Genomic DNA, 16806 nt, shown 5'->3' on the forward strand with positions numbered 1-16806 from the left:
TGTCCTCACTTGGAATTAACAGTTTCAATTTACCAAAAACAATATTAAAGTCTTTTAACTGTGCTTTAGAACATATCGATGTAACTTGGTCTACAATCTCAATTGGTAAGCTGCATAGTAGTGTCCTAACTTTAGATGAGTCTGACTCAATATGTCCTTCAAAGTATGTTTCTATTAAGTTAAGATAAGTCTCAGATAATTTTCCTGATAACTTGGGAAATTTAGGAACATATTGAGTGTGTGTAAGAGTTAATTTTTCGTCCATGATATAATTTTATTTGAGTAAAGTAAACTTTCAATATTTAAAATCGTAAAAGCAAAACATTGTAGTTCATTAAAATCAAATTTAAGTTGTCTAAAAATTTTAATTTTAATCAAGAGAATATGGTCCACTAAGTTTTAATAGTTTATCTATAAAAATTCTAATTCGAATTCGTAAAGAGGATTTAATCCACTAAGTTTCAATATAATTTATCTGTGAAAAATTTAATACTAATTCGTGACTAAGTTTTTAGAAAAAAAAATTTATTGATATTCTATAAGTTAAACATTGCGTAAATTTATATTTAATAATGAAATATAGGGAAAATTTTCTTTACCCTATAAATATAATGTCAAATATGTAATGCATAAAGATATTTAAATTTTAATATTCAATAATTTTACAAAATATAAAAATTAAATTATTGTCATCAAGAATATAGGGTTTCCCATTTAGAGACATACAGTCAAAACCGTTTAATTGCATATCGCTTAAGTGCAAAAACTTTTAAATGCGAAAAAACCCCGCGATTTTGATAATAATTACTATGGTATAATGTTAAATTACATTTATAATTGCGAATCGGTTAATTGCGAAATATCGGATAATTGCAAAATTTTTCAGGTCCCATTTATATAACAATAACGTTAATTTAATCGGATAAGTGAAAAAATAAAAAAAATTTATCGAAAAAAATTATTCATCATTTTTTTTATTTAACCTTTTTCCATTCATTCATTCATTCATTACCACGCCAGAAATTAATATAAAAATGGTAAAAAAATCATTCCAAACATTAACCCTGAAGCATAAAAAAGAAATAATTGATAAATTAAACACTACATCTTACAATTGCCACGTCTCGACAATCTACCGTTTAATAGCGTATAAAGAAAATCTATGCTCACAATTTCTAAGGAATAAACCTCCTACAACTAAAAGAGTTAGAATGAGTTGTTACCCAAAGACAGAAGCAGCTTTATTGGTTTGGTTTACACAAATGCGAAGTAAAAATTGCAGTCTAAATGGGCTAGTGATGTCAGAAAAAGCTATGTTTTTTAGCCAAACATTCAATGAAGGTAATTATAACTTTTTATAATATATATATATAAATTATAGGCATTCCTACTAGCAGCTGGTTGCAGAGATTTAGGAAAAGACAGAATATAAATTTTCATAATGTTTGCAATGAAAAGGGGAGTGCAGATATTATTAATGCAAATGAATGGAGCAGAAATACACTCCCATCTCTGATTAAAGATTATCAAAGGAGTAATATTTACAATTGTGATGAGGACTATACTACCGAGCATTACCAAAGGGCACAATGGAATTTAGTGGAACTCAACCACTGGGCTTCAAACCAGACAAGGAAAAGGTCACAGTTCTATTTATCATAAATGGGGATGGATCTGATAAAAAGTTATATGTTGTAGGGAAATTTAAAAACCCTAGGTGCTTTAAAAATAAAAAATTACCAGTTAAATACTACTCCAATAAAAGCAGCTGGATGACAACCTCAACTTTTGAAGATATTCTTAAAGAATGGGATTCCTCATTAAAGAAGAAAATTTTATTGTTTTGTGACAATGCATCTTGTCACAAAACAAAATTAACATTTAACAATATAAAATTAATTTTTTTACCAGCAAATACAACATCATTAATTCAACCATTGGACATGGGTGCAATTAGATCCTTTAAATGTCATTATAGAAAGGGTATCATGAGAAAAATGATAACATTGATGGAAGGAAATGACACCATTTCTTTTTATAAAAGATTTACACTATATGATAGCCTCTATCTTATAAAATTTGCATGGGGTGAGGTGACAAGTACCACAATCATAAAGTGTTTTATTGAAGCTAAATTTTTTGATAAGTCTATGGCATTTGATTGGGAATCGGAGGATGAAATAGCATTAACTGACAACGAAGAAGATGAATTTGATCCCATATTTGAAGAATATGTGTTACACGATGATGATGCTAGCTGCCATGGAATTTTAGATGATCAGGATATTTGTAATCAGATAAGATTAGAGTTGGAAGGTTTAATTACTTAAAATTTTAATTAATCTTATTTTTTATAGAAGGTTATGAAAGCTCCGAGAATGACGAAGGGAACCTAGAGATATCTGATCATTTAATTACAAAAAATCAGGCTCTTAATGGTTATTATACTTTTCTTGAATATGCTCATGAACATCTAAGGGATCAAGATTCACTAAGAAAGCTAGAGAATATAGTGGAAAAAGAATTATTTACTCCAGAGTCTAGCCAAACTCTTATCACAAAATATTTTTATTAAATCTTATATTACTTTATAATAATTGTGATACATGTATAATAAAATTAGTTCAAATAAAATCTTATGTTATAAAGCATTAATAAACTTTCATTCCAGCATGGTCTGTTAATACATTTACATTTATAATATTAGAATTTATAAGATTTGAATAGGCATAGGATTTTAAATCAAATATCATGTGAATGAAAACAAAACACTTAATAAACTTAAATTCTTTTATATTAATCTTATTGTTTCCAGTTTTTTAGGCAAAATATTTTAAAATTTGGCTTTAATAATAAATTAGAATTTAAAAAGTGATAATATATTTGTGTAAAATTATATTTCAGTAAATTTAATGAAGGTAAAATGACAAAAGTAGTTAAAATTAATGGAAATAAATATTAGGGTATTGTAAAGGAAAAAATGTTATTATCTTTCATAAAAGCTTTTTTTTGCTTTAATTCTTACATATCTTAAATAAAAAATGAGATAAAATCAAGTAAACAAATTTAATTATAATTTTATTCAATAAAAAATAATTTATCAACAACTATAATGCTAATACATAAATAATTACAATCTTTTTATAATTAAGTCTTGTTTTCTTTGTTCCTTTCTGTCTATAATCATGTCTAGATCTAGAGAAAGTATATATATCAAAATATATCACATTACTTTCAAGTGCTTCAGATATTTTAATATTATTTGATTGATCTAAATTAATTGAATACTTTTTATAAAATAATAACTTGATGAATTGACGATAAAAATATAGGATTATTGGTGGGAAGAAAAAAAAGCTATGATCATATGTTTCAACAAATAAGATAAATTTTTAAAATTTAGTTTTTTTATTCGTTACATAACTTATTCAAATTAAAATATATAGTTGGTTACATTAATTAAAAATTGTATTTATTGCAAAGTTTGATGGCTTATTTGATTAAAATATATATAGATGATAAATATCTTTATAAAAAACACAAACTGATTTTTAATAAATAAATTGTTGAATTTTAATCGTATAATTGCGAAAAATCGGATAATTGCGAAATTTTTAAATATTTCGGTCCCAAGCTTTCGCAATTAAACGGTTTTGACTGTATATGCATCAATCATTTTTCGTAAAGATTTAAAATAAAAAACAATTTCGTTCGTCCTATTATCACGTACATAAGAAAATTCTTTACATATTCCCATTTCTTTCAACATTTTATCAATAATAACGTATTGAGGTATATCATAAGTTTTAAAACAAAACATCACAACATAAAAATTGAAAGATTTTGATGAAAAAATATTTTTTATCATATAACTCTTTTATTTATATATATATATACTCTATTTTATTTTTTTATTATTTTTTTTTTACCTTTTTATAACTTTGTAAATTTGGATAAAATTTTGACTATCGAAAAGAAAAGTCAAAAAATTTATTTGTCCTTTATCATCTCCCATATCGAACGACGAATTTTCTTTTTATTTTTACAAAAGAAATCAAGGTAAGGATATTTTTAAATTTTATTTTTTTAAACTTTTATTATTTAACTTTATTTTATTTTTTTAAAAAAAGAACGAAAAACGTACCACCGTAACCGGGGCACCATAAAAGAAATAAAGGAAAGGACTTATATCAACTATTACTATTTAAATTTAAATCAAATTTATTACTATATATTTTTTATCTAAAAACATTATATATATATATATAAAAAGTTAATTGAACATATTAAATAATCAACTTAAATAGTTAATATATAAAATAAACAATATTCAAATTTAAATCAATCAACAGATATGAAAATGAATATAAAAAATCGCATATAAAATAGCAAATTAGGTAACATTGTATTATAATTGTAAAAAATTTAAGAGAGGAATGTAAGGTCATAAAAATTTGATGATTTGGATTGCAACTCTTTGACAAAGATAAAATCCTTCTTTAGGATCCTCTGATTTAAGTTAAATTTTATGCCAGATTTTATGATTTGGTCTTGAGAGACCAAAAGTGGTTACGATGAAGGATACATTCAGAGGAAATTTTATTTTAATTTTTGTTTATCTAATATTTAGAAAACAATATTAAACCAAAATAATTTGTAAGATCTTGTATCAATATTAGGCCGCATATATAATAAACGTGTTTTATTTATGCATCGTGTTATTTATAGCAGAGTTATTACAAATAAAAGCCAATTAATAGGTATAAATATGTATGATACCGCTATTATAACATTTGAAGAACATATGTTGGGATGCAAATAATATGCGATACTATTATAAAATTTATCGAATTCGATAAAATATATATGATTTTTATATATAAATAATTATCTCTTTCACTTTATCTTAAATTAGTTTTGAAAACTGAATCAGTTGTATTAAAGATGCGTTAAATAACGAAACGCTTGAAAATAACGCACTTACTATAAATGCAGCCTAGGCCTAAATTTAAATTATAAAGAATATAAAATTTTATCGTTCTTTATATAAAAGCTTAAAAAATACTAGTAATTTACATTAAAAACAACATTAAAATACAATTTTAATATTAATTTACCCCAAAAATTATATGGTTTAGTTCTAAACTCACGCTAATGAATTGAGATTTAAGAATTTTTTTAAAAATACAAATGAAAATAACCTAACCAAAAAGTGTCAATATTTTTCAACACGATGAGCTTTTGTTCAAATGTCTTTTTGCATAGTTCTGACTAAAGGTGGGCGCGGGCCTAATTTTTATTCACGCCCCCCCTCTCATGATGGCACGCCCACTCACGCTTACCACTAAAAAATTTTCGACCCGACCCTCCCGCTCACGAAAGGCAATATTTTGATTAACGCCCGTCACGCCCAAAAATTCACTGTGTTTTTAAACTTTTCACAACTTTAATGCTATAATTTTTTACACTTTTTTGAATTTATTCTATTTAATTCTTTCATTTCATAATTCTTAATAACAAAAAATAAATACATATTATAAATCCTTACTTAGAAAAAGAAGAATGTCTATTTTTTTTATTTCGATTGTGTACGCTTTTCCTCTAATGGGCGTGGCTACAGAAAATAACCTTTCACTAGAAGCCGAATTTGCCAGGGATTTTACTCTCTAATTTTCTCAAAAAAGGAAATAAATTTTTCTGCCTCCAAAACTTCAAAATATTGCATTGTTATTTGTTTAATGGAATGAATCTTTTAAATTTACACAGCTTTCATCGGTAGATGTTGATGCTTCATCAGAATCATTTAAAAATATATTTCATCTAGAATGTATGGTTTATGAATGTAGGATGAATTAGGAAAGTTACAAATGACAGTTGGCATTGACTTATGCATATCATCTAATTTTATATCATTTCACATTTTTAAGATTGTTTTGTAAATATCTTCCTTTTCTTCGTCTATTAAAAACTTAAGGCTTTTGAAAGGATCTAGAATTAAGGCTACCTTAAGTGTTTGAGAATAATAATTAAAGTTTAAGTAAAAAATCTCGCGACAAAACACCTAAACATAAAAAGAAAATAGAACTGAGCGTGACACTAGATGTTGTTTATAAAATGTAGGAATATTTTTTGTTTACATAAATTTTCATTTTTTAAAAAAGAACTAAATTAAATTATAAAATTTGTATTATAATTATTTTCAAATTTATATTTATAAAAAAAAATTAAAATTTCCGTGATTCATTGGAAATTCATGTTCACGCCCGATCACACCCGGTAAAAATTTTGAATAGACCCGTCTGCCCAATCACTCCTAATAATTTAAAATTTATTCATACTCACGCCATGACCTACCGTGACACGATGGGTCAAGCGTAATTTCATGGCCCTTGCCCACCTCTATTTCTCACTATAGATATCCTTTGTCTAGTATTCGCAACTTCTAACGACTGCTTAACAATTCTAGATTATTTTAAGCCTATTTTCTAAATATTGTTTCTTCTAATATTAACTTAAAATTCTTGGCTATTCATCCAAGTTTTTTTTGCTGGTATCTAATATCTAACGACTTTTTGTAAATGAATTGATCTTCATCTCTGATTGACGATTACTGGTAAACGATTAACGATCGTTTGTAAATATTTCACGAATGCTTCTATATCCTTCATTTAAATAATGTTTCTAATAATAGCGTCTAAATTTGCTTTTTGTTTCTTCTGAGACAGTTTTCTAGATATCGATTGTGCTATTTTTTAAATCTAACGATTGATCTTAGTTTTTTGTCTCAATTTCTAAGGTCATTTCATTAATTTATACCTAAATAATCTATTAAACATCCCTACTATTGCACAATTTACCATTTATTTTTATTTTGATTCTTAAATTTAACCTTAAATTTATAATAGTCACCAAAATGAATTATATAATTATGTTTAATGCTAGACTCCCTTTAGACTCCATGTAGCTTAAAGTCATATCTTCATTAAACCATTTACCTATAATCGCCTTTATATATTGATTATAATTTGTCAACACTCTCTAATTATAAATTTATACTAAAAATCTATTGATAAATTCGTACCTAAAAATTTCTAAATTTCTTTTGACATTTATATCTATCTTCCATTTTTCAATAATAAAAATATTACTATCCTTTTACAATCTAAGCTTTCGTTTTTCAATATAAACCGTATTATTAATGTCTTTTTAATCAAATCTCATATTTTTCAAGAAAATCATATTATTTATTATTTTTTTACAATTTAATCTTTAGGTTTTCAATAAAACCATATTATAATTTTCTTTTTACTATCTAATTTTTTGTTTTTCCTTTGTAAAAAAATTTCCATGAAAATATTATTCAGTTAAATTAAAGAATTATGTTAGATCATTTGTCAACAAATATTTATGAATATTAACATATTTAATTTAGATTATTCATTTCATACATTATTTTATTAACCATTCAATGTGGGTATCAAGGTAACCGCGTTGCGTTTATATTTTTAACAATAATATGATTTCTTATTATTCATCTTTTATATACTTTAGACCTTTCATTATTTATAAGATCATTACATTTTGTAAAGATTCATTAATATGTTTAATTGGATTTTTTTAAATAAATGTTTAATAAAGTGAAATAAATATGATAAAATAAAAGACTTTAAAATAATGTACAATTTCAACAATATTATATATGCCGATCACAGTTACTCAAATAACCATATTGTTTTTCTCTTCATAAAATCTAAGCTTTAGTTGTCGTCAGCCCTTACATCTCTCTATTAAAATAAAAATATTTTTAATGTTAGGATTTTGATTTGTTCATGAGAATTTATTTTCATAATTTCAATTTCCTTATTTCTTATTTATACTATCATGAGCGTTAATAATCTTATGAATTAAAAAATATTATAGTTGTTTTACTCTAATTTTAACAGTATTTTGAAAATATGATGACAAGAAAGGTCCACGAATATTGTTAAATCACTAAGAATCCAAAGCGATTTAGCCAAGTTTTAATCCTAAAATATTTGTTACTATCTTCAATTTGAAGCTAAACTAAAAGTTTAATTTAATTTTTTAAGTTAAAGGATTAATTAGAGAATATTGGAGTTATTCAAGAAAAAAGAAGACTATATCTTATATGTGATTATTGCATTTTATAAAAATTTATATTGTATAGTATCTACATCTATATCTTTTGCCAAAAAATTAAAAAAAGACATGATTTATTTGAAAATATAATAACTTAGATACAAATAAGTTATTCTTGTTACAAATGTCAAAAATTTACAAAGTAAAATGTTGAAAGAGGATCTTGTATCATAGATACACGTATTTGGGATAGCTATGAACATATCAATTAAGATTTGAGATAATGGTGAGTAAAAAATAATCTCAAATGTTGGAGTATATTTATCAAATATTTTTCTTCTAACATAATAATGCTATAAATTAGTTTTGATTTTAAAAATGAAAATAAATATTGAATTTGTATATAATTCGGTAAATTAGAAAATATGAAACACTTCATGATAGTTCTATCCCTTTATTTCTCAATCTCCGTTTTTATTTTCTTATCTGTCAATCATCCAAACAATTTTATAACAGCGGTTCCTTTATCTTATTGTTGTTTGCTTACTGGAATACCCGTTTTTTTTCTAATCTATTTATAATCAACAAAATACTTATGTAGCTTATGTAGAGGTAAACGATTCTCACTTATAACTTTCACATTAATAGTAGGTGTATTATCTTCTAAATCTCTGATGACATTATGTAATATAAATTGAATTTAAATTGAATATAATATTAACTTTTCTTTTGTAAATTATATAACCTGAAGGATTGAATTCATGATATATATATACGTGATATTTTGTATTAAATATACTTTAACTTACTTTACCTATTTTACTTATTTAATAAAACACTTCACATTATTTAAAATCTAGAATTAGTTTATATCATATATAATTAAATAAATAAAACTTGGCTGTCTCAATGAAATTTATGAAATTTAAAATATGACGGGGGAGAATAAAATATGATGTAAAAGATATTCTTTAATAAAATAATATTTTAATTTAATTTTTAAATTTTTTTATTCTTTTTAAGTAGAAAATAATACATTTAAAAAAAATAGAGATCGAATATTAAACAAAATGATATCGATTACCATCCTCAATTTTAGACAGGTTCATAAATCCGAGCAAATGGGCAAATGGCCAAGGATCGAATTCAGGATCATCGATCTTTTGATCTCAATCCTTTAACAACTCTGAATTATCGTTTACTAAAATGAATAGAACATGTGGTTCCAAATTTAAACCATACAAATAATGTTGTAAATTAAAAATATATATTGTTATTCATATACACTCATTAATAAATTTGCAAATTTGGAAATGTTTATTACACAGATATAGATGAAAGAGAACGGATTTATATATATATTACCGAACATTTTACATTGATTAGAATTATATTATTATTCATATGTGTAAAAAAAATATAAGTCAACATAGAAAATAATAATGTTGGTTAATATGGATAATTTAAAAGCCTACTAATTTACAATTATGATGGATTTTTATTATTTAAATTTGTGTGAATTATTTTAATTTTTATGTTTTTGTATTATTCATATTTTTTGGAGTGCATTATTAATTAATACATTTCAATTTTTAGGACTAAGCAAATAATGATAAATGATTATACTATATAATATTTATTACTTTTTATAGAAATATTATTTTTTTGGATTATTTAATAATAAATTTTAAATTTAGTCAATCTTGTATAACTACCACAGTCTCCTATACTACAACTTTGAAAATTTACATTTAAAATATATAACTTATAATATTATTAAATTTAATATAACATATTTCCGGATTAAAATAAAATGTAATATTTACGCTAAAAAACTAATCAGACTTATATCTCTTTAAACCAATCATATATCGGTTTATAAATATTTTGCGGGAGTTAAATTTCGCGCCATATGATCTATTGTAAATAATAAAATTTTAATTAGCTTGATATAATCTCTTTAATTTGTATATCGAACCTATTAATAACATGGAATTCGCCTATATATAACTAAGATGAATGATTATATGACTAAATTTTCATCACCTTTTAATAACACAATAAATCAATTAAAACTCTATGGTGCAAATATAAATTTACATTCAAAAAGCTTAACTCCGGAAAGTCATTACCAAGCACTATGTAAATCTCAAATAGACCCCGAAGAAGTGTTTTATAAAAAAAATCAGGTAAAATAATTTTATTTATATTTTAATCAATTTCATTTAAAGGCCAAACGAAGGCTTGTATTGGGAGAGGATGTTGAATGCACACCAAGCAAATGTAGGAAAAATTCCTTTTCTAGCCCTGACCAATGTTTTAGTAGTTAATATTTTTGTAATCATTTTATTATCTTAAAATATAGATACACCTGATAAGGTGAGATATTACACTTCATTGGGCATGTTGACCAAAAAATTTGTTGCACTTTTCAAAGAATCTCCTGATGGTGTAAGCTTTATATAAACAACAAAAAAACAATTTTCTAAAAATTATCTACAACTAGATCATTGATTTGAATAGAGCTGCAGAAGTTTTAGAAGTTCAAAAAAGAAGAATTTATGACATCACTAATGTTTTAGAAGGCATTAATCTTGTAGAAAAAAATTCCAAAAATAATGTCAAATGGATGTAATATAACTTATTTTGATTATTAATTATTATATATTTAGTGGTTCATCCTTGATTTCAAATAATAATATAGAGGAACAAGACTTGTGCAAATCTTTAAATCTACAAAAAGGTTTTAAGATAAGATTTGCATGTATAAATGTATTAACAAATTTTTTCAGACATTTTAGAACTTGATAAAATGGAAAAGGAAATTGATGGCTTGATAAATGCAGCAAATGTGCAATTAAAAATTTTAAATGAAGATCCCTTAAATCAACCACTCTTATACATAACTTATAAAGATATAAGAGATTTATCATGTTTTAAAAACAGATTAATTATGGCAATAAAAGCTCCATCAAAAACTGACCTAATTGTTACATCAGATCAAAAATCAGTAATAATTTTATTTAAAGATATACTCATTTATATAATCATTAAAGGGACATCAAGCCTGGCTTAAAAGTCCAGAAGGGGAAATAGAAGTTTATCTATGCACAAATGAAGAGGAACAACTCAAATCATTTTCTCCTATAAAAAGCAATCCTGTTAATGCTCAAATTTTAAATGATATCTGTGATCAAAGTAATTTTTATGAATTTAATTTGACAACAATTTAATAAATTATTAAAGTTGTCATACTAAAACCATAATCTCAAATTAAATGAGTTATTAAATATATACATGATAAAAATTTTTACAAAAATAATTTAATATCTATTCCATTTTTTTCATTAATAATATTTATACATTATATTATTAAATTTTTTTTGTAAAATTAATGAATATTTTGATAAATTGAATTTTAAATATAGTTTTATTAAATCTAATCTTTATATTTTATATTTATCCAAATCAAGATGATAACAAAATTATCGAACCAGATAATAAAATCAGTCCTATTAACTCAAGATTTACTAATTGCTACTCTCCTTTATCGATTGAACCTCCCCTGTTGGAAGGGGATTATACATTCTTATTGGACTATGACGAATTTGGTGATCTATTCAATAATAACTTTTGATTAATAAATCGTTATAAATTATTACCCAACACAATAAGTTTTTTAATCAGGGATCCTTTAAAAAAAATATTATAATGAAATACTTCATTTATCTCTTATGTTTTCTGTAAAATGTCCTTAATAATTTGTAAATATAGATAAAGGATATTTTTTGCAATCAAATTTTTTTCTTATTATTTACAAGAGTATTACCTTATTTTTTAATCATATATATGTTGTCATTTGGTTGATTGTATTTAAATCAAATAATCATTCTATATTATAATATATATTTTTTTTTTAATATCCTTAAATTTTAATATATTTGTTAGTGCATTTCAAACTGTTATTCTCAACAAATATCACAACAAAGAAAATGCATATTTTTCTATATATTAGAATATCAGCTGAACTTATTTATTTATTTATAATTAATCCAAGTTAATTAGATAAAATTGTTGATTACATTTGCTGCCTTTACTTTTTGTGTCCATTTTAATTTATACATTGTCAAGTTTTTATTCAAATTTGATTGATTTATATATATTATAAGCCTAATAAATATGTTGAATGGTATCTTACATAAGGTTATTATTTTTATTATTAGTATGTGTAAATTTTATTTAGACCTTTGTCTGATCAATTATTTATTTATTTTAAAAGTTATTTGGATGGATGTAAAATCTTATTGATATTACTTATCATGGATTTTTATCTTCTACCAATCCTTGGATATTATAATATAAATTTAAAAAAATTAATTTATGACTTTTATAAATTAACATGATTATTTTAAATAATATTATTTTTTTTAAAAAATAATCTTGATAACAATCATTAAAAGATTTTCCTTTCTTCTAAAAACCAATACCACATACACAGTGGCATAACCAAGCACGGTGATTCCATCTCAGGACACCCCCTAATCAAAAATATTAAACTCATATTGTGGAAATTAAAAAAAAATATATTAACTAATTATTAAATTGGCCATGATATTTTATAGTATCAGAATTGGTTGGGCCAATATTTTATCATTATAATATTTTTCTGAACCAATATAAAATTGTATCTTAATTGAAAATTTTTTATATTTAACAAAAAAGTTATATATAAAAACCAGGGATGTGAACCCTTCAACAAAAAATGGGCCCTGTGTTATATGGAACCAAGAATAGCATTGAAATTAGTTTGATGACCATTGTAAGGCTTCATTACGATCACCTATTTCACTTAATTTTCTCCTTAATAATGTGTTAAATTTAAAGAATTCCTCACCCAAAACACCAAGAGTATTTGTGATAAGTGGGAAAAAAAATACGTTTGCGATGTCTGAATATTTGTTTATTTCAAGATTTTTTGCCTAATCAATAGCTGAGGCATTTTTGCTGGATGCATATGTAATCCCAAGCAACCAGAAAACCCGAGTATTAAACTTGTATCAAAATTTTTTAATTTTCCTTTGACACCCAGGACCCTCCACTTTTAAATAGTGTCTGGATTTAGCAAAAGTACTAGGGATCAGGTTCACATCCCTACTAAAAACCATCTATTTTTATAAATAAATCCATTTTTATGTTAATTTTTTTTTAAATAATGGATAATTATAATTAATAATTCTTTGATAAAAGTAGCGTTAATATATTTTCTGAGAAGTTCAATTTTGAGAAAATAAAATTTTAACTTAAGCAAAATCGTCTTTTGGGAATTCAATAAAAAATTACTTTAAATATTTTAATTCTGGGTAATTAAGGGGAAAAAGAAGATAATATAATGTTGAGGCATTAATATATGTATTCTAATTAAGTATTACATATTGGCTTAAGCTTCAAAATTAGTACTTGCTAAAGTTTGGCAAACTTCGTTCTTTATAGGCTGCGTCATAACATTGGATTCAAGATTCCTATTAAATTTTTTTGAAAATATAACCAATATTTTATATTCTAGGTAAACCGGAAAAGATATCTACAAAAGATGGTAAAATCATAAGATTACAATATATTTTGGAACCCTTATTTTAGATGTAATTTATTTTTGAATCGCCATTCAAAATTCTATAAAAAAAAGATGGCCCTAAAGTGTGTAATGTTTTAAATTTAGCTTATAACTGTTTTTGGTTAATGATTGACAAAAACTGGATCGATAAATTTATAAATTATTAAGTATACTCGTCAGATAATAAATATTGGTGCAATCCAGATATCAATTTCGCCAGTTAGGATCAAGATTTAACTAATGAAGAATGAGAATATTGATTAATATTTTGCGATTCTTTGTAAAATAAGATTTAGGAACAGGATATGAAAAAAAAAATTATTTTCCAATAATATATTTTATTTTATAAACCATATAAATTTATTAAGGTTTAAAAGAAAATTATAAACTATTTCATCAAATACATTTTGTTACCTATTTTTTAAAAAATGTTCAATTTTAAAAATAAAATGGTCACTATTAGCAATTATCGCCATATTAAACTCGCTAAAATGGCTGAATTATTTTCGTTATTTCGTCTTCACTATTTGGTCGCGATACAGACTTTGTTTTAAAATTTTCGCGCACTTTCATTCGAGATAAAAAGTTTCGCTATAAAATTCATTCACGATATACCAAATTCGTGGTAAAAGTTTTGTTTGAATTGACATGGGACCGACGGATATAGGGCGATTATTATATTTTTATAAATGATCATATCAATTCATAAAAACCAACAATATGTAATTATTTCTTTAAAAAAAATTTTTTTTACTTTCCTTTTAAGATTCATCATTAGAAAATTATTAGCATTCACAAAATTCGTTGCGACCAGGTTATGCTTTTAACGTAATATAGACAGCGAACTGTATCTATGAATGCAATATAATGTTTACTGTATTTAGAATTTTTTGAGCCCCGATAACTGTGAATGGCTAGGGTTATGTTTTATTAAAAATTTTAGCATATATATGTTTCATACCTTTTTTTTTTTAATAGTTCGAATCGATAAAAATTTTTAATCGTAATAATTTATAAGGATTCTTAATTTTATTATTTCCCCAATGACACATAATAATACCTAAACTGACGATGCCTTGGTAATAATGCATTTGAAAGTGTCGTTGAATGTAAATCAGCTGGAGTCGCCTTTTAAGGTAACCCATAAATTGTTTCCTTATTATTTCGATGATCGGGCAATTCTTTAATGAAGTTTGGGTCAGACATAGGAATAAATTGGCTTCTCGTTAAAAAATATATTTCCATACGTCAATCATTTTTAATTGTTCATTTTGAGTCAGAGTTCTATAGTCCAATATGTCTTCTGGCAATGTAGCATTTATGATAAACATTCTTTTTTTTTTAAAGAACGGACCATTTCGTAAAAATTTCAAATCAGGAACCATGATGTAACATCATCGTACAAATATTAAAGCAGCTGTTTAATATAACATCAACATATCAAGTTAGGGAGTGATTTGATATAATATCATATCATTTCCGGGGAAATAAAATTTTATTAAAAAATAAATCAGCAAGGGGATATATTTTTATTCAAAGAAAAAATTATAAGGGAATATTGATATCATAACTATTGAATGGGGGCATATTTAACTGATGCCTCACGCCTCATCTTTAAAGACAGATCACAGTGATAAGATATGTCTAAATTTAATCTGACATCGATCATTTAAAAAAAACTAAACATTATATGGTTAAATTAAAAATACTAATTCAAAATGAAATAACCCACTACTCAAAGGTTAGGGGGGGTATATTCCGAGTCTTTATTTAAACTAAATTGTATGCAAAGGATTGAAGTTGATAACTATAGCCATACCTTCTATCTGGAAGTAATAGGTGAGTGGCAATGGCTGCTACAGAAGATTAACAAAAGTTAAGGGGTTCCTTTTACCCTGTGTTCTGGGATAGTGTAGAATCACTGATTCCTCAACTGGTTATAAAAAATAACCGACTAGTGAAGACTAACCGAAACTAGCTCAGGCCGCCACACATTCAAAAAAAATTCCTCAAAGAATGCATTTAGATCGAGTTTGGAAACCAAGTGGAATCTAGTTATTTTGTCATCCAAATTCTAATCAAGGTCTGAATGACTGCCAAACCATTTTTGGAAAAACAGATTAAACCGGGTTGGTTGATGCCTTCTACATCTAGCTGTAAAAATGAATCGCTACTAATTTAATTATAATGGCAGAACAGAAATTATCTAAAGTATAAAAAAAGATAGGGAGTTTCTCATGTGCCAAATGAATCATGGAAGACAATTCTGTGGGGAATTTTTTTAATCAAAAATAACCTTCCCCCGGCTCAGAAGAAGTCTTAAGTGTGATGGGGATATTGAACTAAGTATAATCACGTTATAACCCTATTTTAAAGCGTTTAGGTTGATTCTTACTGGCTAAAAGAGGACTAAATCTAGTTTTTCCCCGAGAACTGTCATAACTCAATTTGGAAGCAAGTATAATTATATAAACTCGCCCCTCAATGCTTTGCCAATTTCCTTTGGGGTGCAAATTTTTCCTTGAGCCGAATTATTCAATTTTTAGTCAATGCCTAAATATCAGAGTTGTTAAAAAATACTTTTTAAATGGATCTAGATACAGATATATCGTCTAAAATAATATCTAGATACAGATATTTTAATCAAAAATCTATCCTAGATCCTTTAACAACTCTGCTAAATATAGTACGAAGTGATGAATCTAAAAGTCTTGGGTTTGGTATTTTTCAACAATTTTTTAAAACGAATAATAATCAAACATTTTATTTTCATGATTAATAAAAGAAAATAATCTATTTTTAAAACATTATTTCTTGGAATAACATTTTCCTAATTGTTTCTTGTTTTACGTAATAGAAGTAACCCTACAAATATATGTTCAAACGATTATAGAAAAGTTTTATTCAAATACTCTCCCTACCATTGCATTATCTTATCATTTATAATATTTGTCATAATTTGATTTTAGGAATTTTAAACAGGAAATAACTTTAACTAGTGTTGCTAAACGGCTCTCTTTGAGCCGCATTTTAGCCAGAAGAATATTCTCTAGGCCTCGAGAGATTTCGTTAATAGATGTACAAACACTTATGGC

The 16806-nt window shown here is 25.0% G+C and overlaps 2 protein-coding genes and 1 long non-coding RNA gene across 5 annotated transcripts; 2 read left to right on the plus strand and 1 right to left on the minus strand.

The window, feature by feature from the left end:
* Positions 1–1051: 1051 nt before the first annotated feature.
* LOC135929580 (jerky protein homolog-like) lies at positions 1052–2676 on the plus strand. The gene is made up of 3 exons (XM_065466233.1): positions 1052–1341; positions 1382–2316; positions 2358–2676. Exons 2-3 carry the CDS (start codon positions 1590–1592, stop codon positions 2573–2575), a joined length of 945 nt encoding a protein of 314 aa, XP_065322305.1. The 5' UTR covers positions 1052–1341; positions 1382–1589; the 3' UTR covers positions 2576–2676.
* A 385-nt stretch (positions 2677–3061) lies between these two features.
* Positions 3062–3375, minus strand: LOC135930494 (uncharacterized). The gene is made up of 2 exons (XR_010572792.1): positions 3233–3375; positions 3062–3195 (listed from the first exon to the last, which is right to left on the minus strand). It is a non-coding gene; the product is annotated as an uncharacterized LOC135930494 (long non-coding RNA).
* A 6655-nt stretch (positions 3376–10030) lies between these two features.
* Positions 10031–11838, plus strand: LOC135929816 (transcription factor E2F3-like). 3 transcript variants are annotated; one of them, XM_065466539.1, is made up of 8 exons: positions 10031–10289; positions 10332–10425; positions 10466–10551; positions 10607–10731; positions 10773–10843; positions 10893–11110; positions 11157–11298; positions 11574–11838. In XM_065466539.1, the coding sequence occupies exons 1-8, from the start codon at positions 10116–10118 to the stop codon at positions 11735–11737; spliced, it is 1074 nt and encodes a 357-aa protein (XP_065322611.1). In that variant the 5' UTR covers positions 10031–10115; the 3' UTR covers positions 11738–11838. The 3 variants fall into 3 exon arrangements, with proteins under 3 accessions (XP_065322611.1, XP_065322612.1, XP_065322613.1); XM_065466540.1 differs by having other exon boundaries at positions 10332–10422; XM_065466541.1 differs by having other exon boundaries at positions 10332–10416.
* The last annotated feature ends 4968 nt before the right edge of the window (positions 11839–16806 follow it).

The sequence above is a fragment of the Gordionus sp. m RMFG-2023 genome, chromosome 5 (genome assembly GCF_954871325.1).
Source record: "Gordionus sp. m RMFG-2023 chromosome 5, tfGorSpeb1-WG-v2, whole genome shotgun sequence".
In the NCBI taxonomy this organism is placed as follows: Eukaryota; Metazoa; Nematomorpha; class Gordioida; order Chordodea; family Parachordodidae; genus Gordionus; species Gordionus sp. m RMFG-2023.